This window comes from Denticeps clupeoides, chromosome 7 (genome assembly GCF_900700375.1).
Source record: "Denticeps clupeoides chromosome 7, fDenClu1.1, whole genome shotgun sequence".
Classification (NCBI taxonomy): domain Eukaryota; kingdom Metazoa; phylum Chordata; class Actinopteri; order Clupeiformes; family Denticipitidae; genus Denticeps; species Denticeps clupeoides.
This window is the reverse complement of record NC_041713.1, coordinates 1,632,201-1,654,201: the sequence shown is the minus strand read 5'-3', so window position 1 is coordinate 1,654,201 and position 22,001 is coordinate 1,632,201. Positions and strand designations below refer to the sequence as shown.

The 22,001-nt window shown below is 52.8% G+C and overlaps 3 protein-coding genes across 6 annotated transcripts; 2 read left to right on the top strand and 1 right to left on the bottom strand.

The window, feature by feature from the left end:
• Nucleotides 1-563: 563 nt before the first annotated feature.
• On the top strand, nucleotides 564-4,541 carry atg4db (autophagy related 4D, cysteine peptidase b). 3 transcript variants are annotated; one of them, XM_028987733.1, is made up of 11 exons: nucleotides 564-676; nucleotides 1,013-1,216; nucleotides 1,282-1,371; nucleotides 1,717-1,890; nucleotides 1,971-2,256; nucleotides 2,344-2,405; nucleotides 2,666-2,811; nucleotides 3,221-3,299; nucleotides 3,368-3,444; nucleotides 3,728-3,847; nucleotides 3,921-4,541. In XM_028987733.1, the coding sequence occupies exons 2-11, from the start codon at nucleotides 1,048-1,050 to the stop codon at nucleotides 4,089-4,091; spliced, it is 1,374 nt and encodes a 457-aa protein (XP_028843566.1). In that variant the 5' UTR covers nucleotides 564-676; nucleotides 1,013-1,047; the 3' UTR covers nucleotides 4,092-4,541. The 3 variants fall into 3 exon arrangements, with proteins under 3 accessions (XP_028843566.1, XP_028843567.1, XP_028843568.1); XM_028987734.1 differs by lacking the exon at nucleotides 1,282-1,371; XM_028987735.1 differs by lacking the exon at nucleotides 3,368-3,444 and having other exon boundaries at nucleotides 3,921-4,061.
• LOC114794897 (galactose-3-O-sulfotransferase 2) lies at nucleotides 3,125-6,971 on the bottom strand. The gene is made up of 3 exons (XM_028987736.1): nucleotides 6,755-6,971; nucleotides 6,361-6,651; nucleotides 3,125-5,656 (listed from the first exon to the last, which is right to left on the bottom strand). The coding sequence occupies exons 1-3, from the start codon at nucleotides 6,871-6,873 to the stop codon at nucleotides 4,750-4,752; spliced, it is 1,317 nt and encodes a 438-aa protein (XP_028843569.1). The 5' UTR covers nucleotides 6,874-6,971; the 3' UTR covers nucleotides 3,125-4,749.
• Nucleotides 6,972-8,031: 1,060 nt separating this feature from the next.
• smarca4a (SWI/SNF related BAF chromatin remodeling complex subunit ATPase 4a) lies at nucleotides 8,032-20,881 on the top strand. Of its 2 annotated transcripts, XM_028986335.1 has the most exons (34): nucleotides 8,032-8,146; nucleotides 9,638-9,902; nucleotides 9,987-10,119; nucleotides 10,434-10,886; nucleotides 11,187-11,285; nucleotides 11,360-11,615; nucleotides 11,698-11,824; nucleotides 11,910-12,083; nucleotides 12,175-12,348; nucleotides 12,432-12,605; nucleotides 12,691-12,741; nucleotides 12,818-12,948; nucleotides 13,018-13,072; nucleotides 13,194-13,303; nucleotides 13,386-13,533; nucleotides 13,846-14,009; nucleotides 14,100-14,166; nucleotides 14,247-14,357; nucleotides 15,090-15,332; nucleotides 15,419-15,532; nucleotides 16,357-16,464; nucleotides 16,787-16,873; nucleotides 17,010-17,056; nucleotides 17,151-17,317; nucleotides 18,091-18,254; nucleotides 18,362-18,589; nucleotides 18,669-18,746; nucleotides 18,834-19,052; nucleotides 19,126-19,391; nucleotides 19,468-19,573; nucleotides 19,671-19,772; nucleotides 19,858-19,990; nucleotides 20,093-20,232; nucleotides 20,335-20,881. In XM_028986335.1, the coding sequence occupies exons 2-34, from the start codon at nucleotides 9,681-9,683 to the stop codon at nucleotides 20,365-20,367; spliced, it is 4,884 nt and encodes a 1,627-aa protein (XP_028842168.1). In that variant the 5' UTR covers nucleotides 8,032-8,146; nucleotides 9,638-9,680; the 3' UTR covers nucleotides 20,368-20,881. The 2 variants fall into 2 exon arrangements, with proteins under 2 accessions (XP_028842168.1, XP_028842169.1); XM_028986336.1 differs by lacking the exon at nucleotides 8,032-8,146 and having other exon boundaries at nucleotides 9,681-9,902; nucleotides 12,694-12,741; nucleotides 20,335-20,367.
• Nucleotides 20,882-22,001: the final 1,120 nt, after the last annotated feature.

Sequence of the window (22,001 nt, the reverse complement as noted above, 5' to 3'; positions counted from 1 at the left end):
ACCAATTAAATATTAAGACTAAAATGGACGCATAGAAGCACGAGTGTCGCAAAGGCCCTCACAAGAGGCCACCATCCCCAAATGCAACACAGGTGTGATTAACAGTCATCCGTCACCGCCAACATCGTAAAATTACTTTTATCTTTGCCCCAAGGCACATACACATTATCTATAATAACCTTTTTTCCAGGGATGACGATTCTGACCAATCAGAAAGACGTGTCCACACTATTTACATCATTAGTGACCTTTTTTTTCAGGTATGACGATTCTGACCAATCAGAAAGTTGTGTCCATACTATTTACATCTATAATGAACTTTTTTTCCAGAAATCACGTTTCTGACCAATCAGAAAAACGTGTCCACACTATTTACATCATTATTGACTTTTTTTTGTTTGGGATGACTATTCTGACCAATCAGAAAGGCGTGTCCACACTATTTACATCTATAATGAACTTTTTCTTTTCAGGAATGACTATTCTGACCAATCAGAAAGGCGTTTCCACACTTTTTACATCTATAGTGACCTTCTTTTCCAGGGATGACAATTCTGACCAATCAGAATCCGGGTCACTGCGCGGTTGCCAGGCAGCTGCGGGGAAACAGGAAGTGGAAGAAGTTGTGTTGTGGTGGGCCGCTGCAGGTCCCGCATGGCGCCATGTTCTACCCGAGGTGCGGTCTGGTGACGGGGACAAACTGCTCGCTTTGGGTAGTTTAGGTCCGGCGAAGTGCGTTAGGCGCGTTAACCACGTGATTAGCGTGAACAAACGAGGCTAGTCCGAGCCACGCGTCGTGTACTTGCTAGCCGAGCTCGTATTTCTTTTTAATTCATTTCGATATTAAAAGCTGATCAATCAACCGAATTGACTAAAATGTGCCACCGCGATACGAGGCTGCGCGTTTACGGCGTTTTTATTCTGTCGTGACATGGAATTCCGTTCAAATCCGGCCGGACTGTGGTGAAAGGACCTTTTCGTCGGGGATAGTAAGTCTATTCTTCTCCCACAGCGCTTGAGCCGCCATGCTGCGAGGCTCGGTGAAAGATGGCCATGCACCCGGAGAGCTCGGCTCCAGAGGAGGCTTTCTGCTTCCTGTCCTGGGACTCGGCGGGGCCAGGGCCGGGAGAAGGGGGATCTGCGGAGGGAGGTTCCAGCAAGGACCGCGCCAGGCTGAAGGGCAAACTGGTGTCCGCGTGGAACACGTTCAAATATGGTAAGGAACCAGCCAAACCAGCCACGGATTTCACGTAACTTAATGGTGAACGTTTTCCTGTCCAGTGCCGGCGTGGTCTCTTAAATCAAAACCACGCTTGAACAAGACGTCCCCTGTGGTCCTCCTCGGTCGCCGCTACACGCTGAACCACGCAGGTAAGGCTGAGCGGTGAGTAGGCTTGACCGGACGATGCGTGCTGGTCTGATCCCAGCTACACACTGAGGCAGTGGTGGCCTGGTGGTGGTGGTGGTGGTTAAGGAAGCGGCCCGGTAAACAGAAGGTTGCCGGTTCGAATCCCGATCCACCAAGGTAAGGTGCCACTGAGCAAAGCACCGTCCCTACACACTGCTCCCCGGGTGCCTGTCATGGCTGCTCACTGCTCACCAATGGTGATGGTTAAATGCAGAGGACACATTTCACTGTGTGCACCATGTGCTGTGCTGCTGTGCATCACAAGTGACAATCACTTCACTTTCACTTTACTTTCTTTATCTCCTCAGATGAGCGGGAGCACTTCCGCTGCGCCTTCTCCTCCCTGCTGTGGCTGACCTATCGCCGAGGCTTCCCGCAGCTGTCCAGCTCCGCCTACACCACCGACTGCGGCTGGGGCTGCATGCTGCGCAGCGGCCAGATGCTGCTGGCCCAGGGGCTGCGTCTCCACCTGCTGCCACACGGTGAGCTGCGAGCCGCGCCCTCTGCTGTCCCCTCGTGCCGCGCCGCGGCCTGAATGACCCGTGTGGTGTTTTCTGCGAAGACTGGACCTGGTCTGCCCCCCGCAGTCTGACAAAAGACGACATGGAGGTGGTCCCCCGCCAAGACACCTCGTCCTGCAGGCCCGGCGATGCCTCCAAAACCAGGAGGAAGAGCCTGGGTTCCATCCTGGATGGAGGGACTGAAACCACCCACAGGCAGGTGGTGGCGTGGTTCGGGGACCAGCCCCTGTGTCCTTTTGGCCTGCACCAGTTAGTGGAGGTGGGCAGAAGTTTGGGGAAGAAGGCAGGGGACTGGTACGGTCCTTCCGTCATGGCGCACATCATCCGGTGAGTTACCGCGAGGGCGGCAGGCGTAAAATGCGGCCGTCCGACCGCCACCCTGATGCGTAATTCTACGTGCAATTCCACTTCCAGCAAGGCGGTGTGTGCATCAGAGGTGTCCAGCCTGGCGGTGTACGTCGCACAGGACTGCGCAGGTGAGTCCTTCGTACATTTATGAAGATTATTGGATGTTCTATTATTGGCCCCAACCAAGTATTCCGTATATAAATAGAGATGGTTGCTTTTCTGACACTGCATATCAACCCATATCACCATCGTAAAAAATCTACTCCACGTTACATTCGCTGAGTGTAGCATGTTCGTAGGTTTAACGTTCTGCAATGAATTCTGATGCAGTTTAGTGTTTGTCATTTGAACGAAATGGAGATTCTACGTTGATTCCCGCGTGCTGTAGTGTATAAAGGCGACGTGACGAAGCTGTGTGAGCCACGCCCATCTGAAAGCGCCACGGGTCCCGCCGGGTGGAGGTCCGTCATTATCCTCGTGCCCGTCCGACTCGGAGGGGACGCCTTCAACCCTGCCTACACTGAATGTCTCAAGGTACCGAGGCAGATTAAAGCACGAACGTACAGCAACATTCACAGGAGAGGCGAACTCAAGAAAAGGGGCAGCGGTGGCCTAGCGGGTAAGAAAAACGGCCCCGTAATCGGAAGGTTGCCGGTTGGAATCCCGATCCGCCAAGGTGCCACTGAGCAAAGCACCGTCCCCACACGCTGCTCCCCGGGCGCCTGTCATGGTGCCCACTGCTCACTCAGGGTGATGGTTGAATACAGACAACAGTTTTCACTGTGTCAACGTGTGCTGTGCTGCTGTGTATCACAAGTGACCATCACTTTTTAAACGATTTATTTATTTATATTTCAGGCATTGGCAGACGCCTTTATCCAGAGCGACGTGCTAAAACCCTGAGGTCCTATCTGTGTGTATGATGTGTGTGTGTTTCCTGTAGGGCCTCCTCAACTTGAAATGCTGCATCGGAATCATGGGAGGCAGACCCAAGCACTCGCTCTTCTTTGTCGGATTCCAAGGTACAGGATGCGTTTGCGTCGGCCATGTTGAGAACGGCGCCTGTATCGTTCCGTTCTTCTCCCCGCAGGAGACCAGCTGCTTTATCTGGACCCTCACTACTCCCAACCTGTGGTGGATGTCTGCAGAGACAACTTCCCCTTACAAGTGTGTAGGAAAGCAACTCTGTAAAAAAAAAAAAAAAATGATAGTATTCATACATAATCTATTATATGTGTAGATGTCATGTGTTCCATCAGCAGAAGTGGTAGGTAGGTAGCCTAGTGGGGTAACACTCACCTATGAGCCAGAAAACCCAGGTTCAAACCCCACTTACTACCATCGTGTCCCTGAGCAAGACACTTAACCCTGAGTGTCCCCAGGGGGGGACTGTCCCTGTAACTACTGACTGTACGTCGCTCTGGATAAATATAACTCTGCTCTGTTGTAGTCCTTCCACTGCAAGTCTGCCCAGAAAATGCCCTTCACCCGCATGGACCCCAGCTGCACCGTAGGCTTCTACGCCCAAAACCAGAGGGACTTTGTGTGTCTGTGTTCAAACGTCTGTGAGGTACGAGGAACGGCGGGGATTTACTGAGCTGCCGGGCGGCTTCTCACGTTCCCCTTCCATCCTTCCCTCGCAGGTGCTCACCACCTCTATGGAGATGTATCCCATGTTCACCTTTGTCGACGGGCGGGGGCCGGGTGAAGAGGCTGTCAAGGCGACCCCTGACCCCCAGTCCCACTTTCACACCAAGGTCAAGCTGAATCAGCGGAAGAAGCGGAGCAGCATGGACGAGTTTGTTCTTCTGTGAGAAGAACCCAAACATCAAGACCTTTCCCATACAGTTCAGGAGCACTTCAGAGTGTGTGTGTGTGTGTGTGTGTGTGTGTGTGTGTGTGTGTGTGTGTGTGTGTGTGTGTGTGCATGATGAATGTACAAACACATGATCCTGGAATAACTGATCGGTATTATTACATCTGATTTGGTGTTCAGTTCAGGTCAGTGGGGTTTTACAGGAAAGTGTCTTTTCATCTTTTCTCTGTGACCTACAGAGACACCGGCACTCGTGGACACTTCAGCTGTGTGGTCCTCGTGTCCCGATCAAAGAAAAAAAACTTTTTATTAAAATTAGACTATTTATGTATGCTTATGGGAAAAATTCTATTTGAATCTGTATAGAAATAGTTTTTATTTCCTCAGATGTACGTTCGAGTGTCTGACTATTCCTGGGATATTTGCTATTAAAAGGTTTTTCCCAGCACTTGTCTTGTGTTTTAAGTAGAAAAGCCGAATCCTGTGCGTGTGTTTAATTCCCTGAGCGCGGCTTTAGCAGGTCACATGACAGCAAACTGGCGATTTCTCGGGTCACATGACAGGGAGTCCGGTGTCCTGTCCCTGGAGTGGAACATTCCACATACGCCGCAGCTACCAGTAACATTGAGAACATTCTCGTGTTGTAATTTGGCGGGTCAGTGCGTGGGCGCAGACCTCATGTCGCGGCCGTACTGCAGGAAGTAGAGGTGGGCGTGGTACTGCAGCTCGGGCAGGGTCAGGCGAACGCACCTGCCCTGCTGCTGCTGGCTCAGGTTGGCCCGGAGCTCGTAACCCACCACGGTCGCCGTGTCCGTCTGCCACGGCCTGAGCAGGTCCTCCAGGTCCCCGGGGGGGACGCCCCGTCGGGCCACGCACGTCTGCCGGAGGCGCTCCGCCGCCTCCCGCAGCAGGGCGGCGTCCCGCTCCAGCCTGTCCAGGCCGTACAGCTCCGCCTTCTCCCAGAACAGCTGCAGGAAGAAGTCGTAGAGCAGGACGTCCAGGGCGTTCCACGAACGCAGCCTGCCCACCGTCCCCTCGTCCAGCGTGGCGACGCTGCCGGCAGAGCGCGCGTTCAGCCGCACGTAGGCCAGGTCCTCGTGGTCCAGCCCCAGCAGGGCTCCCAGCAGGACCAGCGACTCGTCAAAGTGCTCCGCTATCATCACGAGCTGGAAGGCGTCCTCCAGCTGGGCCAAGTCCTCCGGCCAGGACGCGTTCCAGCCCTGGCTGTTGAGTCCCAGGTCGAAGCACATGGGGTTCTTGGCCAGGCCGTTCCTGATCTCGCCGGGGTCCCAGAACGACTCCGGAGACTCCAGGAAAACCGAGAGCGCAGATTTCCGGGCCACCGCCGCTGCCGCCTTTGCCTGAGCGAAGGCAGGAACGGTGGCGGTGAAGTAGCTGAAGACCGACTCGAAGGTCCTGACGGGGTCACGCAGCAGGGTGAAGAACACGGTGTTCTGGGGCATCACCTGCCGCAGCTGGGCCAGGTCCAGTCGCATGTGGCTGCAGAGGATGTCAAACTGTGCGGCGCCTTCAGGCAGCTCATCCACAAACTGGCTTCTGAACCTGGTGGTAGAAGTTGGATTAGAAATTAGGATTTCCTCCGTCGAACGGGACGTCCGGGTTGCTCCGGCTCAACTCTACAATTTGTGGCACTTTACTTGCCCCAGGGTCGATGTGAACTAAATCTCTGGTCTAGACCACGTAGTTCAGGACTTTCACTGGCATTTCCAACCCCGTCTCTGTCTCTGGGCCACTTGGGGCAGTAGTGGCCTAGCGGTTAAGGAAGCGGCCCCGTAATCAGAAGGTTGCCGGTTCGAATCCCGATCCGCCAAGGTGCCACTGAGCAAAGCACCGTCCCCACACACTGCTCCCCGGGCGCCTGTCATGGCTGCCCACTGCTCACTCAGGGTGATGGGTTAAATGCAGAGGACAAATTTCACTGTGTGTGCTGTGATTGTGACAATCACTTCACTTTTGTGTTGTCCTGGTAAAGAAGACAGGCTGCTCGTGAATGCCTGCTCTCTGCACAGGGGCACGTGGGAGCTGGAAGAATTGTGGATTTGATTTTCTCTACATGAATAAATCTGAGAGTGGCTGATACAACATATTTGTTGAGCTGAGCCAGGATGACCCTTCTGTAGCCTCTTGTTATTTGGAGCATTACTTTGCAAAATGAACATTTTTAAATTCTCAATGAACTTCAAGCTTTCTCCGGCCCATGAGAATCCCTCCCGCTGCACCTCAACATCTGAAACATGGGCACTCACCTCTCCGGATAAGCGAACTGGTAGGTGTAGTAGGGGAAGGCGAAGGCGGCTTTCTCTTTCTCTCCGAGCCGAAACAGCAGGTTCTGCACGGTGCTGCTCCCGGTCTTGTGTATCTTGAGGAAGGCTAGCGGCGGTGGCCTTCTCCTCTTGCTCTCGGTGGGGTGGCCGCGGGTGCTGGTGTGCGGCCGGGCCTTCCCCGGGTCCTCTGGGATTGGCCGCACGTCCGTAGTGGCGGCGGCGCGCCGGTCGTCTTCGTGCGATGTCCTTTTCTCTGCCGTTGGCCTCCGGTTCCTGTTTAGAACGTGGCAGGTGTGCCAGGAAGATTTGTGGCGGCTTCTCGAGAGCAAACAAAACGTCCAGACCTCAGAAAGCCAAGTATAAAGTGCCGTCCTACCTGTCAGGCTGAAGAGACTGGATGGCCAGCAGCATTAGAACCACCGTGACCACTAAGGTGACCAGAAGTCCCTTCACCCTGTGTCTCCAGAGCTGCCGTGACAACCAGAGGAGGGTCATCTCTGACGTCCCTGTGAAACGCAGCTCTCTCCCCACTCATGCTAAGTGGGATCAGTACTTGTGCAGAGAGAAGTAAGGGCCCGGTGGGGACCTTGTCTCACCCCACTAAGCTGGATCAAACAGGACAGGGTAACCTCCCACTCGACAAGGCATTACGGGACTTTTTTTAATCTTTCCTGTCGTCAACATGGTTTGTAGAGTGCTCTGCTGTATTAATGGGCAGAAAGGGAACTTTATGTTCACAATATAAACGTAGTGTGTTAGTTGCCTAGTGGGTTAGACACTCGCCAATGAACCAGAAGACCCAGGTTCAAACCCCACTTACTACCATCGTGTCCCTGAGCAGGACACTTAACCCTGAGTGTCTCCAGGGGGGGACTGTCCCTGTAACTACTGACTGTAAGGCGCTCTGGATAAGGGCGTCTGGTAAATGCTGTAAATGTAAATGTTTTCCTGATACTGAATTTCAGTGTTTATTGTATATAACCAAACTCCCAGAAACAATGCAGTCTAGCCATAAACCAAAAAATGCCATTATTAAATTAGATTAGATTCAACTTCATGGTCATTACACATGTACAAGTACAGGGCAACGAAATGCAGTTTAGGTCTAACCAGACGTGCAATAAGCAGCAAGTGCTGTTACTGTATTATATGTATTTGGGTCATATATAACCTCACATCTTATGGGTTTGGGGATATATAACCTCACATTTTATGTATTTGGGTCATATATAACCTCACATTTTATGTATTTGGGGATATATAACCTCACATCTCATGTATTTGGGGGTATATAACCTCACATCTCATGTATTTGGGGGTATATAACCTCACATCTTATGGGTTTGGGGATATATAGCCTCACATTTTATGTATTTGGGTCATATATAACCTCACATCTCATGTATTTGGGGATATATAACCTCACATGTTACATATTTGGGGATATATAACCTCACATCTTATGGATTTGGGGATATATAACCTCACATGTTACGTATTTGGGGATATATAACCTCACATTTTACGTATTTGGGGATATATAATCTCGTCTTCTATCACCTTATCCACTGGCCTGGGTGTAAAGTAGCACACCCATCCCCCTCGGCCAGCGGCAGTGCGCATGCGCGGCGCCGGGGCGGTATTGCGCCGGCAGGGGGCGCTGCGCGTCGGGGCTGCGAGGGGAAGAAAGAGCCGAGCCGAGGCTCCCTTTGTTTCTCGGCTGAAGAAAAACACGGCGAGAGACCGGCGGCCGGCGAATTCGCGCTCTGTAAGTCGCCCGATCGCGCCGGTTGCGTTTTGCTCAGCCGGCGGCGTCGGTTCCGTCCCGCCGACGCACGGCCGCGTTGGCCGGGTGAAAAGTTGGCGGCCGGGTTTTCTCCGAGCGTTAGCCGCGGAGCAGCTAGCGTCGGCCGGAGAGTGGGAATGAATGAACGGGGCGGTCGGGGCAGCGCGGGGGCGCAGCCGGCGGTATGGCCGGCAGCCGGGCTCGGTGCGCGGACACCGGGCGCCCATTCGTGCCCGTTCCCCGCACAAAGCCCGGTACTAAAAAGCCGACGTCGCAGCCGCTGTCGGGGCTCGACATGGCCGGCTAGCCGCGAGGGATAAATTAGGCCGGCCAGCTAACCTCCTGTCCGGCTTCTCGTCGTCTTTTACTCGCTCTGTACCCATCTCCGTCCGAACTAAACCGCGTTCCGACCTCACGTCTCATCGTTAGTAGAACAACGACGGCCGAAGATCGGAAAACGGCCGAGTTTTAAAGAAAGATAAGTCGAGTCTGGGTTTTTTTTCCCCCCCTCGACAGACTCCTGCCATCCTCCGCGTAGAGTGAAAAGTAAATTAAATGCATTTCATGGATCTCATTTAAAAACGTGGAAGCGTCCAGAGAATTGAGTAAAAACTGGATATAAATTACGGAGCCTTGTCCGGAGTCTCCTTGTCGGAGCTGATGTGCTAGCATCCTAGCCGGCCATTTAAATAGTTGTGTTTGTCTTTTTTTTTTTTTTTTTTTTTTTTAACTTGTTCTCAACGTCTTGCATTTTCAATGCCGGCGTATCTGGTTCCCGATGTTTTGGTCCTTTGGTTGTCACAGTCCAGTTCCATATTGAGCGGCCGGAGTGATTATTTATGCCCGTTTCTCCTCCGGCTGCTCCCGGTAGGGGTCGCCACAGCGGATCACAGGCCTCCCCGTTTACTCCGGCTCCAGGGTGGTTTTTATGACATTTATAAACTGGGTTTGGTGAACGCCAGGGCAGTTTTTGGTTAAGATCTACCTGGAATTAAATCATAAAAAGAAAAAAAAGTTACGCAATGACGTCATCAACTCCATCCACCAAACACAATGTTTGCCGCTGACAGGGAGTCGTGTCGCGGTTTTTCCAGAAAAAATAAAAATGAGCTCACTGAACTAAAACTGTGATGCTTCACATGTTTGGAAGCCATTACGGTCGGTGGAGATAATGTTTTAGGGGAGGGGTGGTACGGGAGGTAACCTTCCCCCTTATGACGCCATAAAGGGCTAAATTCCAGATCCGACCGTCCGAGCTGCCGCTCTCTGAACGGTGAAGCAGAATGACCAAAGCGCTGTTTACACCTATCGCCATTTCTAGCCACTGCAGGACCACAGACAGGCCAGGGGAACTCGTATTAATGTTCATTTTACTTGCTAGAGGATCTTTAATGCAGCAACATTCAACCGTTATCCAGTCAATTTCAAGTTGGCTTAACAGTTGCGTTGGTTTTCTCTTTGCTTTTTCTGCAGATCGTTGCTCTGCAGCTTCGACTCCTCCAGCGCCTGCTGAGAGATGTCCACTCCTGATCCCCCCATGGGAGGGACTCCCCGACCGGGGCCCTCTCCTGGTCCCGGGCCCTCGCCTGGCGCCATGCTGGGACCCAGCCCTGGTCCCTCTCCCGGCTCAGCTCACAGCATGATGGGCCCCAGTCCCGGGCCGCCCTCCTCAGGTCACCCCATGCCTCCACAGGGTCCTTCCGGCTATCCTCAGGAAAACATGCACCAGATGCATAAAGTAAGATTGAACACCCCCCGTTTTTGGGGTAATGTTTTAGCAAGCTACTCAATATAACCAGCATTCAAATGTTTTCCCCTACAGCCGATGGAAGCCATGCATGACAAGCCCATGCCAGATGATCCTCGGTACAGCCAGATGAAAGGGATGGGAATGAGACAGGGGGGACACAGTGGAATGGGACCCCCTCCAAGTCCTATGGACCAGCATTCTCAAGGTACCCCATCTGTCTTCATCTGTTCAGTAACATGAATTGCTTGATTTAGCAAAGGCGGGTCACTAAATGAAAGAAGGTTCTGGTGTCTAGTTTTTGAATACATCACAGTAAAACAGGCCAGATTATGCCGGCAGGTGCGCAGTAAACCCGACCAGCCGGTTTCTCCTCTTTCGTCTGTGCCGTCACATGAGCCGCAGGTGATCGGAGAGAGATGGGAGTGGCGTACGCTGCCTTGCAGATTTATCAATAAAGTATAATCATAAACCACAGTAGGTTTTATGTTTTTCTATTTGTATTTTTCTCTCCTCTGCCAGGTTACCCCTCTCCACTGGGAGGTTCTGAGCACGCTCCTAGCCCGGTTCCAGCAAATGGTCCTCCTTCTGGCCCCATGATGCCCTCGGGTCCAGGTGGGGTGCCCATGGAGGGTAGCGACCCCCAGGCCATGGCTCAGCAGCAGAACCGGGGCGGGGTGGCGAGCTCCGGGCCTGCCGGAAGCAGCGGGCAGCCGGGAGGCGGAGCTGGGGGGCAGACGCCGTTCAACCAGAACCAGCTTCACCAGCTCCGGGCGCAGATCATGGCGTACAAGATGCTCGCCCGCGGGCAACCCCTGCCCGACCACCTGCAGATGGCAGTTCAGGGAAAGAGGCCAATGCCAGGCATGCAGCCGCAGGGAATGCCCAACATGCCGCCCTCCTCCGGGCCGGGCGCTGTCCCCGGACCTGCTGCTGGCCCTGGAGCCACGCCCTCCAACTACAACAGACCCCACGGTACGCTGGACCTTGTTCGAATCCAAAAATTAAATGTTACCTAGTGCCATCTGCTGGTGAGATATAGAAATAAGTGGGGTGGTAGTAGCCTAGCGTGTATGAACCCCACTTACTACCATCGTGTCCCTGAGCAAGATACTTAACCCTGAGTGTCTCCAGGGGGGGACTGTCCCTGTAACTACTTATTATCAGTCGCTCTGGATAAGGGCGTCTGGTAAATGCACAAAACACAAAAATAAAGTCTTTATTTGTGACGCGTCTTTTTACCTTCTGTAAGAATGTGCGTCTTGTTCCCTCTAGGAATGGTAGGACCCAACATGCCTCCTCCAGGACCCTCAGGGGCTCCCCCCGGCATGCAGGGCCAGCCGGCCAATGGGCCCCCGAAATCCTGGCCTGAAGGTGAGTAAAGTGTCTCACTTTTTAATTCTTTTTAAAACCGGAGTTCATAATTAGCTTAATTGTCCCCTCTTCAGGACCAATGGTAAACGCTGCTGCTCCGTCCAGCGCCCCCCAAAAGCTCGTCCCCCCACAGCCCACCGGCCGGCCGTCCCCCGCACCCCCCTCGGTTCCCCCCGCCGCCTCGCCAGTCATGCCCCCGCAGACGCAGTCGCCAGGGCAACCGGCCCAGCCGCCTCCCATGATGCTCCACCAGAAGCAGAACCGCGTCACGCCCATCCAGAAGCCACGCGGGCTCGACCCGGTGGAGATCCTGCAGGAGAGGGAGTACAGGTGCAGGGCCGTGGCGCCGATTCGCCTCGTTTTGACGCCCGGCGGTGTCTTGATTTTGTTTTTTTTTGTTTTTTCGTGGTAGACTGCAGGCCCGCATCGCCCACCGCATTCAGGAGCTGGAGAACCTCCCTGGATCCCTGGCCGGGGATTTGAGGACCAAAGCCAACATTGAGCTTAAAGCCCTGCGGCTGCTGAACTTCCAGAGACAGGTGAGGCGTCCGTCCGTCCGCTCCCCTCCTGTCCCCTTAAACTCGGAGCGTGATGTCTGGAGCGCGTCCTCCTCTGCTCCTCCAGCTGCGGCAGGAGGTGGTGGTGTGCATGCGGCGGGACACGGCCCTGGAGACGGCACTGAACGCCAAAGCCTACAAGCGCAGCAAGCGGCAGTCGCTGCGCGAGGCTCGCATCACCGAGAAGCTGGAGAAGCAGCAGAAGATCGAGCAGGAGCGCAAGCGCAGGCAGAAACACCAGGTGAGGCGGAGGGGCCCTCTGGGAGCCTCAGGAGAACTTATATCGGACGAAACCGTGGCCATACCACCTCTCCTCCCCTCTTTCTCTAAAGGAATACCTTAACAGCATCCTCCAACATGCTAAGGACTTCAAGGAGTACCATCGCTCCATCACAGGAAAGATGCAGAAGCTGACCAAAGCTGTGGCCACCTACCACGCCAACACCGAGCGCGAGCAGAAGAAGGAGAACGAGCGCATCGAGAAGGAGAGAATGAGGAGGCTGATGGTACGGTAGAAAATGGCCGCCTCCGGTCCCCGAGGCGATTTCTAGTGGGCGTGGTCTAAGGGCCGCCTGTCTCCCGTCCGCAGGCCGAGGACGAGGAAGGCTACAGGAAGCTGATCGACCAGAAGAAAGACAAGCGCCTGGCCTACCTGCTGCAGCAGACCGACGAGTACGTGGCCAACCTCACCGAGCTGGTGCGGCAGCACAAGGCCGTGCAGGCGCTGAAGGAGAAGAAGAAGAAGAAGAAGAAGAAGAAGAAGGTGGGCCTCCTGAGAGGGACCGGGACGTCTTGGCCGCCGTTTTGACCGTGATTAGCTAATGTGTGTGTGTGTGTGTGTGTTTCAGAAGGCAGAGAACGCGGAGGGACAGACCCCGGCCCTGGGACCTGATGGCGAGGTGAGTGTGGTCCAGGATGAGGTGGTTTTTAAAGCTTTACGCCGTGCAGGCGCTGACGGCTCCTCCTGCCCCGCAGCCGTTGGATGAGACCAGTCAGATGAGCGACCTGCCGGTGAAGGTCATCCACGTGGACAGTGGCAAGATCCTGACTGGGGGGGACGCCCCGAAAGCTGGCCAGCTGGAAGCCTGGCTGGAGATGAACCCGGGGTGAGAATCATCGCCTGCCTTGAGTTGGTTCGATGGGTTCGTTGTCGGTAAACGCTTCTTCCCCTGCAGGTATGAAGTGGCGCCGCGGTCCGACAGCGAGGACAGCGGTTCAGACAACGAGGAGGTGAGGACGGCCTGTCGGCGAATAATCCCGGAATAATCCCGGAAAAGTGGCGGCTCGTGCTGCGCCTGCTGCTCGTTGTAAATGAAACGGCGATGTGGTGTTTTCCATGTTCGTCGAGGAGGACGAGGACGAGCAGCCGCAGACGTCCCAGTCCGCCACGGACGAGATGAAGAAGATCCCCGACCCGGACAGCGAGGACGTGTCTGAGGTGGACGCACGCCACATCATCGAGTGAGTCCCCTTAAACAGCTGCAGCGTTTCCTCCGCGCTGGAGCGCTCCGCGCTTGACCTTCCGATTCCTCGTCTCGTCCAGACACGCCAAGCAGGATGTGGATGACGAGTACGGAGCTGCCGCGTTCGAAAGAGGCCTGCAGTCCTACTACGCCGTGGCCCACGCCGTCACCGAGAAGGTGGACAAGCAGTCCACTCTGCTGATCAACGGGCAGCTCAAACAGTACCAGGTACCAGCAACGGGGAACGAATGCTTGTACTTCCTAGCGGGACTAGCGGGGGCAGTGGTGGCCTAGCGGTTAAGGAAGCGGCCCCGTAATCACAAGGTTGCCGGTTCGAATCCCGATCCGCCAAGGTACCACTGAGGTGCCACTGAGCAAAGCACCGTCCCCACACACTGCTCCCCGGGCGCCTGTCATGGCTGCCCACTGCTCACTCAGGGTGATGGGTTAAATGCAGAGGACAAATTTCACTGTGTGCACCGTGTGCTGTGCTGCTGTGCATCACTAGTGACAATCACTTCACTTTCCGCTGTCCGTCAGATTAAGGGCCTGGAGTGGCTGGTGTCGCTCTACAACAACAACTTGAACGGTATCTTGGCGGATGAAATGGGTCTGGGCAAAACCATCCAGACCATTGCCCTCATCACCTACCTCATGGAGTACAAGCGCCTGAATGGCCCCTTCCTCATCATTGTGCCCCTCTCGTGAGTGGCCGCGACCCGCAATGACACCCGCAGTGACACTGCCAGCGTGTGGCCTGGCTGACGCGGTCACCTTTTCTTTATGCTTTGCAGGACCCTGTCCAACTGGGTGTATGAGTTTGACAAGTGGGCTCCGTCTGTGGTCACCGTCTCCTACAAGGTGGGTGGTGCCGTGCGAGGCGCGCCCTCGGTCCGAACCCGCCGAACCCAACCAACGTGAACTCGTTTCTGTCCCCTCAGGGCTCCCCAGCCGCTCGGCGTGCCTTCGTTCCAATGCTGCGCAGCGGGAAGTTCAACGTCCTGCTCACCACGTACGAATACATCATCAAAGACAAGCAAATTCTGGCCAAGGTGCAGACCGACTTTACATTTACAGCATTTATCAGACGCCCTTATCCAGATCGTCTTAAAATCAGTAGTTACAGGGACAGTCCCCCCCTGGAGACACTCAGGGTTAAGTGTCCTGCTCAGGGACACGATGGTAGTAAGTGGGGTTTGAACCTGGGTCTTCTGGTTCATAGGCGAGTGTGTTACCCGCTAGGCTACTACCACCGAGACATTATTCCTCTACCCGTTTCATTGCATCACTTCTGTACGGAATCAAATTTGTGGCAAATACTCGAAACGACTTTCCTAATCAAACCAAAGTAAGAGGTTTGAATTTTGACAACGTACGTGTCCGCTTACATCTCACTGCCAGTCACGTCGCGTCCTTTTACGTTTATGCTGCCTGAGGATCCGGTTGCACGTGTGGCACAGATCTCTCGCGTGGGCGGGGCTTCGCCTCATTTGCCAGCAGATATTTGAGTGACAGCTCGCACAGCAGCAACAGCCATTAGTGTATGGAGTGTGCACACGATCAACTGCTTGATTTAATCAATTGTAAGTATTGATTTATGCTGTGATTGTTAATAACTGCTGCTGCTGTGCCCAGAACTTTGGATAAAAAGTTCCACCAAATTTCAAACTTCTCATTTTATGTTCCACATTAGGAAAGTTTTGCTTCAAATTTTTGGCACAAATCTTACTACTGCCGTAAAGAATGAAAAAAGGAGTCTGAGTGTTGTCCACTGTCTCTCTCAGCTCCGTTGGAAGTACATGATTGTGGACGAGGGCCATCGTATGAAGAACCATCACTGCAAGCTGACGCAGGTGCTGAACACCCACTACCTGGCGCCCCGGCGGGTGCTGCTGACGGGGACGCCGCTGCAGAACAAGCTGCCCGAGCTTTGGGCCCTTCTCAACTTCCTGCTGCCCACCATCTTCAAGAGCTGCAGCACGTTTGAGCAGTGGTTCAACGCCCCATTCGCCATGACTGGAGAGAAGGTTCCACAATGTCCTGCTTGACAGTCAAGCTTGCGGTGGTTTTGGCACAGTGAGACGTTCACATTCGTGTTATGCCTTCCTTTCAGGTGGACCTGAACGAAGAAGAGACCATTCTGATCATTCGTCGTCTACACAAAGTGCTCCGCCCCTTCCTTCTCCGTCGGCTGAAGAAGGAAGTCGAGGCGCAGCTCCCAGAGAAGGTCTGGCTCTCTCAATCTTGTACAGAACGATCAATTCAAACTCCAAATAACAATTTTTAGCAGCCTGTCCTATTTTTAGTTTTATTCTAGGACTAAAATGACAGTTGGACGTAAACATTAGTCACGTCCAGACTCCATTTTAGTCTAGTCAAGTTTCAGTCGACTAAAACTCTGAGCATTTTAGTCAGAATTGTTCCTGCAATTCCATTTATCACAGTCAATATAGTACTAGTACCTGGTAAACATTTTATTTTAGTAAATCTTGTTTTAATCGTGAAATGGGTTTAATCTTATCATTATATTATTCTTACCTTATAGTCTGGAATTCTCAACATCCATTCCAATGGAGCGTTTCTCCCTGTTTTTTTTTATTTGATTTTTATGCACATTCGGTTTTCTTTTCCACTTCATTGCAAAGTGTCACTTTTTTCTGTCATCTGCTAAAACAGCACAAGTTTCCTGAAATCTAATTAATGCCACGAATGCGTGTTGAGGAAGTGACATCATCTGTTTGACCGGATGGGAGACTCTGGGCAAACGGGAATAGTGCATAATAATAATGCAATTAATACAAGAGAAAAATAACGTCAATGAAAATAGACATTTTAGTATAGCATTTTATTTTGTAAAAACCACATTGATTCTTGTTTTATGTTAATCAATGATATTACATGATAGATATATTTTGTTATCGTCACATGACCAGCATTTACGTTGATCATGATGTTTCATTGACGAAAATGAGACTAACTGAAACCCCACAGCGCTGAAGAAGGTTCTGCCTGTCGGGTTGTTAACTACGCCCGTTTCTGCTCTTATTCCAGGTGGAGTACGTGATCAAGTGCGACATGTCGGCGCTGCAGCGTGTGCTGTACCGACACATGCAGGCGAAGGGGGTGCTGCTCACCGACGGCTCCGAGAAGGACAAGAAGGTGAGTGGCGTGGCCGCCTTCTGCAGCAGCGTCCTCTTTGTTCAATTCATCAACCTTGTCCCGGGGCAGTGGTGACCTAGCGGTTAAGGAAGCGGCCCCGTAATCAGAAGGTTGCTGGTTCGAATCCCGATCCGCCAAGGTGCCACTGAGGTGCCACTGAGCAAAGTACCGTGACCACACACTGCTCCCCGGGCGCCTGTCATGGCTGCCCACTGCCCACTCAGGGTGATGGTTAAATGCAGAGGACACATTTCACTGTGTGCACCGTGTGCTGTTCTGCTGTGTACAATCACATGTGACAATCACTTTCGTTTCCTACCAGGGTAAAGGCGGAACGAAGACCTTGATGAACACCATCATGCAGCTGAGGAAGATCTGCAACCACCCCTACATGTTCCAGCAGATCGAGGTTCGTGGTTTCACCTACAGAATGTCGCACGCGCCGCTAGAGGATGCTTAGATGTCAGCAACACAGCTGAATATCGGCATCGGTATGGTAGTGTATGCATGATATTCATTTACACCTCCTGCCGTCGTTCTTGTAGGAGTCCTTCTCAGAGCATTTGGGTTTCACTGGAGGCATCGTTCAGGGGTGAGTGTGACTGTCCTCTGGACCGAGTTTAGTGCTTGAAGGTCTCACTGTGCGTCCTGCGGCCAGTCCGGCTCACCCGTTTCTGCTCTGCCAGGCCGGACTTGTACCGGGCCTCCGGCAAGTTCGAGCTGCTCGACCGCATCCTCCCCAAACTGCGCGCCACCAACCACAAGGTGCTGCTCTTCTGCCAGATGACGTCCCTCATGACCATCATGGAGGACTACTTCGCCTACCGCAACTTCAAGTACCTTCGTCTGGATGGTAAATGGACCGTTATGCATTAGACAGGGTTTCCGCGGGTCCTTAAAGTCCCCAAAATTAAGGTGCTAAAAATCTTAGAAAAGGACCAGTAATCTGTAAATTCAGAGTTTAAAGGCTTTAATGCTGCTGACTCAATAAATGAAACTAAGCGGTCAGTATTCCGCCGCTCGCCGTGCACTAGCGCGTTGGCCTTCCTTAAACTTGCAGAAACTCTGATTACAGAACACTGGCGGTGTGAACCTCTAGTGCCTCGATTATCGATGCAGCGCAGTGCATCCCATCAGTTTTCCCACATTACTTCACGTTACATTCGCAAATACGTCAGTAAGGCGAGGTAAGGCCTCGTTCACATGGACTTTTTCCGTTGTCCGCTGAGCGTTCGGAGGGCGTCAGATAAGCTTCACTTCATCGATGGCAACATGAAAGCACGTTCCTTAAATGTAAATGCTGCATGCAACATTTTCTTGGCATCATTTTCAGCTAAAATACTGACTAGCGTTAAACGGTGTGCAGCGAAACGCCACCCCGAACGCGGTTACAAAATGCATGTGTTGATCAGAGGCCGCTCGTTCCAAACGTCCCCGACCCGGACTCAGGATCAGGCCGCCACAGGCACTACTTTTTACCTAGAACGTCGCCAAGCGACGTCGGCACTGCGTCTATGCGGATGTGGACCATTCCGCGTCCATTGTGAGATTTGTTTCAACACCCCTGGAGAACACTGAGCTCTTTTATTTATATGTGTGTGTGTGTGTGTGTGTGTCTGTTTTTAGGAACCACTAAGGCAGAGGACCGTGGGATGCTGCTAAAGAACTTCAATGACCCTGCATCACAGTACTTCGTGTTCCTGCTGAGCACCAGGGCTGGTGGGCTGGGGCTCAACCTGCAGTCTGCAGACACTGTGATCATTTTCGACAGTGACTGGAACCCCCACCAGGTAGGAGTTCTGTGTTTTTGTGGAGCGTTCTCTCGCTCTCTCTCTCTCTCTCTCTCTCCTTTTTTTTTGTGCTGATCCCCCCCCCCCCCCTCGGTCTCCTTTTCTAGGATCTCCAGGCCCAGGACCGCGCCCACCGCATTGGTCAGCAGAACGAGGTCCGTGTCCTTCGCCTCTGCACTGTGAATAGTGTGGAGGAGAAGATCCTGGCCGCTGCCAAGTACAAGCTCAACGTGGACCAGAAGGTCATCCAGGCCGGCATGTTCGATCAGAAGTCCTCTGGCCATGAACGTCGGGCGTTCCTGCAGGCCATCCTGGAGCACGAGGAGCAGGACGAGGTCAGGGGCTTCTGAACTGACCGTGAACTCCACCCGTTCTGTTCGGATCAGGTTTTAACTCCCACCTCCTCCTGCACAGGAAGAAGATGAGGTGCCCGATGATGAGACTGTGAATCAGATGATTGCCAGGAGTGAAGAAGAGTTCGACCACTTCATGGTGGGTTTGAGCTGCTGAAGATCATGTTGCGTCAATAAACCGTTGCTACGTGCTATTTAGTTTAATTTTATTTATTTGGCCCTCCAGCGCATGGACTTGGACCGACGCCGCGAAGAGGCGCGGAACCCCAAACGCCGCCCGCGGCTGATGGAGGAGGACGAGCTTCCCTCGTGGATCCTGAAGGACGATGCCGAGGTGGAGCGTCTGACCTGCGAGGAAGAGGAGGAGAAGATGTTCGGACGTGGCTCCCGCCAGAGGAAGGAGGTGGACTACAGCGACTCGCTCACGGAGAAGCAGTGGCTCAAGGTAGGAGCTCCACCCGACAGGATGTGGGACCTTCTCACGGCCACGTGACACATTTTCCCTTCTCTGCACAAAGGCGATCGAGGAGGGCACGTTGGAGGAGATCGAGGAGGAGGTCCGCCACAAGAAGACAACCCGCAAACGCAAGCGCGACAGAGACCTTGATCTGCCGGGCCCGGCCACGCCCAGTTCCAGTGGCGGCCGCAGCCGAGACAAGGACGACGATGGCAAGAAGCAGAAGAAGCGGGGGCGTCCGCCTGCCGAGAAGCTGTCGCCAAACCCCCTGTCCCTCACCAAGAAGATGAAGAAGATGGTGGACGCGGTCATCAAGTACAAGGACGGGTGAGGAGCTGCTTCCTGTCGGCCGCCGGTCCGAGGGGAGACGAGGTCTTTACTCATTCGCTGCTTTTCCCTCCAGGAACGGCAGGCAGCTGAGTGAAGTTTTCATCCAGCTGCCCTCCAGGAAGGAGCTGCCCGAGTACTACGAGCTCATCCGCAAACCCGTGGACTTCAGGAAGATCAAGGTGGGCCTGATCAGCTCCATGATCCCTCTAGGTTGTGTTGTGTTTTTTTTTTTTTGAGTGACACTCAATCACCTGCTGCTTCCTGGCTTCATCACAGGAGAGAATCCGGAGCCACAAGTACAGAAGCCTGAACGACTTGGAGAAGGATGTGATGCTGCTCTGTCAGAATGCCCAGACCTTCAACCTAGAGGGATCTCTGGTAGGTTCCGCTCCACCAAAGGAGACCGAGGAGTTAAGGATGGCCTTTGTGTCAGTAGAATGACCGTATGGCCCTCTGATTTCAGATTTATGAGGACTCCATCGTGCTGCAGTCAGTCTTCACCAGTGTCCGGCAGAAGATCGAGAAGGAAGAGGACACCGAAGGGGAGGAGAGCGAGGAGGAGGAGGAGGAGGTGGATGAGGGCTCCGAGTCTGAATGTGAGTTTTTAAATCCAGGTAGGAAGTTCAGTTGCATGGTGCGTCCGGTCATTCATTCTCTCTCTCTCTCTCTCTCTCTCTCTCTCTCCCTCTCCCCCCTAGCTCGCTCAGTGAAGGTAAAGATTAAGCTGGGCCGCAAAGAGAAGGGGGAGGGGCGCGGGAAGGGCCGGCGCCGCATTAGCCGTGGGTCCCGTGCCAAACCGGTGGTGAGCGATGACGACAGCGAGGAGGAGCAGGAAGAGGCAAGTCCCGCCCACCCCTGTCCTCACTTTTTTTTTTTTTTTTTTTTGCTCTAGTAAATAAGTAAAAATTGTTGTTTTTTGCATTTTTCTTTTACAAACCAGGAGCGTTCGGCCAGTGGCAGCGAGGAAGACTGAGCCTGCACGACCCCGGCCCCTCCGCTCCAGCCCTCACTGCAGCCGTTTTTTTTTTTTTTTTTTAATGGGAACACCGGCTAGGCCTGCAATCCTAGTTTTACTTTAGACAAGCTGATTTTTAGTCACGTATAACAGTTGAAATCCGTGTAAAATGAAAGTTGAAAAAAATGGAAAAAAAAAAATCACGTTCATATTTAGTCAGGTGATCCGATATCAAGTGTAGGACCGGCGCCGCTGTTTCACTGTTTGTTTGGTGCGGGGAGGTGACTCGACATGGACCGTGACGTTTACTGGACGTCCATTGACTTGTTTTTGACCTTTTGACAGACCTGTTTCTCAAGTTGAAGCCCCCTTCTGTGTGTGTGTGTGTGTCTCCCCCATATTTCTCCGAATTTAATTTAAGAAACCTAGCGGGATCAAGGTACAGAATCTCCACTCCTCCTCGAGTTGGGAGCTGTCTTGTCATGGCACTGGATTTCAAAACGTACAATAAAATAAAGGAATTTCACAAATACGCCGCTTAAGTGTTTCTCTTTTATTCCACGGGTTTTTCAGGTTTCAGGTGTCGCTGATCCATCGCTGCTCACCAGATCTGACTTGCTGGTTCTAGGTCAGGTCAGGTCTTGTTTTCGTCTCTGCTTTAGCTGATTGGTTCCTGGGGCAGAAGGTTGGGTGTGTGTGTGTCCTTGGCAGAACTTCAGACACTTCAGTGTGTGATAAGACAGAATCCAACGCTGCTGTTAGCAGGTTCTCCTGTAGAGCAGACTATTCCCGACGTCTTCAGGAGTCCAGCGTGCTCCGGCAGCAGCAGTTTGTCCTGAAACCCGAGCTCACGGTGGGCCATAAAGCCTTGTTGGAGCAGATTCATTCGAAGAACCATCTAGTGTCCATGTTCCACCCCCGTTCCCTCGATTCCTCGAAATATGCCCAGATTGCCTCATACACCAGAAGTGGTGAACATCGGCCAATAACTTCTCCTCCCGAACTGCACTTCCTCTGTCATGGGGGAACGAGAACTTGAACGCAATCAACTTTCACGCTCTGCGGGCGAACTGGGAGTGTGAGAATGTCCTGTCTGGAGAGGGCGTGGGGTGGAAACTGTTTGGTGATGGGAGTCTCTGGGGTGGCTTCATCTCCTCACCTGCGCCAGGTACACATGGGACGTTTGGCCATTTCCGCCGGTTTTATTTTATTCCCTGCGCCCGTACATCCCTCATATCTCCAGATTCCTGCCAGTTGTTCACGTCACCCCTTATCAGGGACGCTGCGGGCCCAGATGCAGCTTGTTCCTGTGACGAGTGCGGACTGTTTGTGCGAATCACAGAAGAGCAGATCAATAAGCCATTTCTAAATTCAGTGGAAGTGACCCCAGAGGTCAAGAGAACATCCAAATATGGTCACGTCGTATAAACACCCGACCCTGTTCTGCTCTGCTAGAATATTTAAATGACCACAACTCTGGAATTTAAATATAAGAATCTTTAACGAGGCTTCTTTTTTTTATATCTGCTTAAATGTCTCAATTCTCACATCCATGAAAAGAGGAAAGGATGTAGAGATATTTTAATATTTAACTAGAAACAAAATATTTATCACTGAACATGTGATCTTTATGTCAAAAGATCAGCAAGGAG

Excerpts from the sequence above, each read along its gene's own strand:
- atg4db (XM_028987733.1), top strand. The coding sequence starts at position 1,048 with ATGGCCATGCACCCGGAGAGCTCGGCTCCAGAGGAGGCTTTCTGCTTC. Across the intron at positions 1,891-1,970 it reads TCTCCACCTGCTGCCACACG|ACTGGACCTGGTCTGCCCCC; the intron begins GTGAGCTGCGAG and ends TTTTCTGCGAAG. Across the intron at positions 2,812-3,220 it reads CCTACACTGAATGTCTCAAG|GGCCTCCTCAACTTGAAATG; the intron begins GTACCGAGGCAG and ends TGTTTCCTGTAG.
- LOC114794897 (XM_028987736.1), bottom strand. The coding sequence starts at position 6,873 with ATGACCCTCCTCTGGTTGTCACGGCAGCTCTGGAGACACAGGGTGAAG. Across the intron at positions 6,652-6,754 it reads CAGTCTCTTCAGCCTGACAG|GAACCGGAGGCCAACGGCAG; the intron begins GTAGGACGGCAC and ends CGTTCTAAACAG. Across the intron at positions 5,657-6,360 it reads CAGTTCGCTTATCCGGAGAG|GTTCAGAAGCCAGTTTGTGG; the intron begins GTGAGTGCCCAT and ends TTCTACCACCAG.
- smarca4a (XM_028986335.1), top strand. The coding sequence starts at position 9,681 with ATGTCCACTCCTGATCCCCCCATGGGAGGGACTCCCCGACCGGGGCCC. Across the intron at positions 11,825-11,909 it reads TGCTGAACTTCCAGAGACAG|CTGCGGCAGGAGGTGGTGGT; the intron begins GTGAGGCGTCCG and ends CTGCTCCTCCAG. Across the intron at positions 15,333-15,418 it reads TCGCCATGACTGGAGAGAAG|GTGGACCTGAACGAAGAAGA; the intron begins GTTCCACAATGT and ends CCTTCCTTTCAG.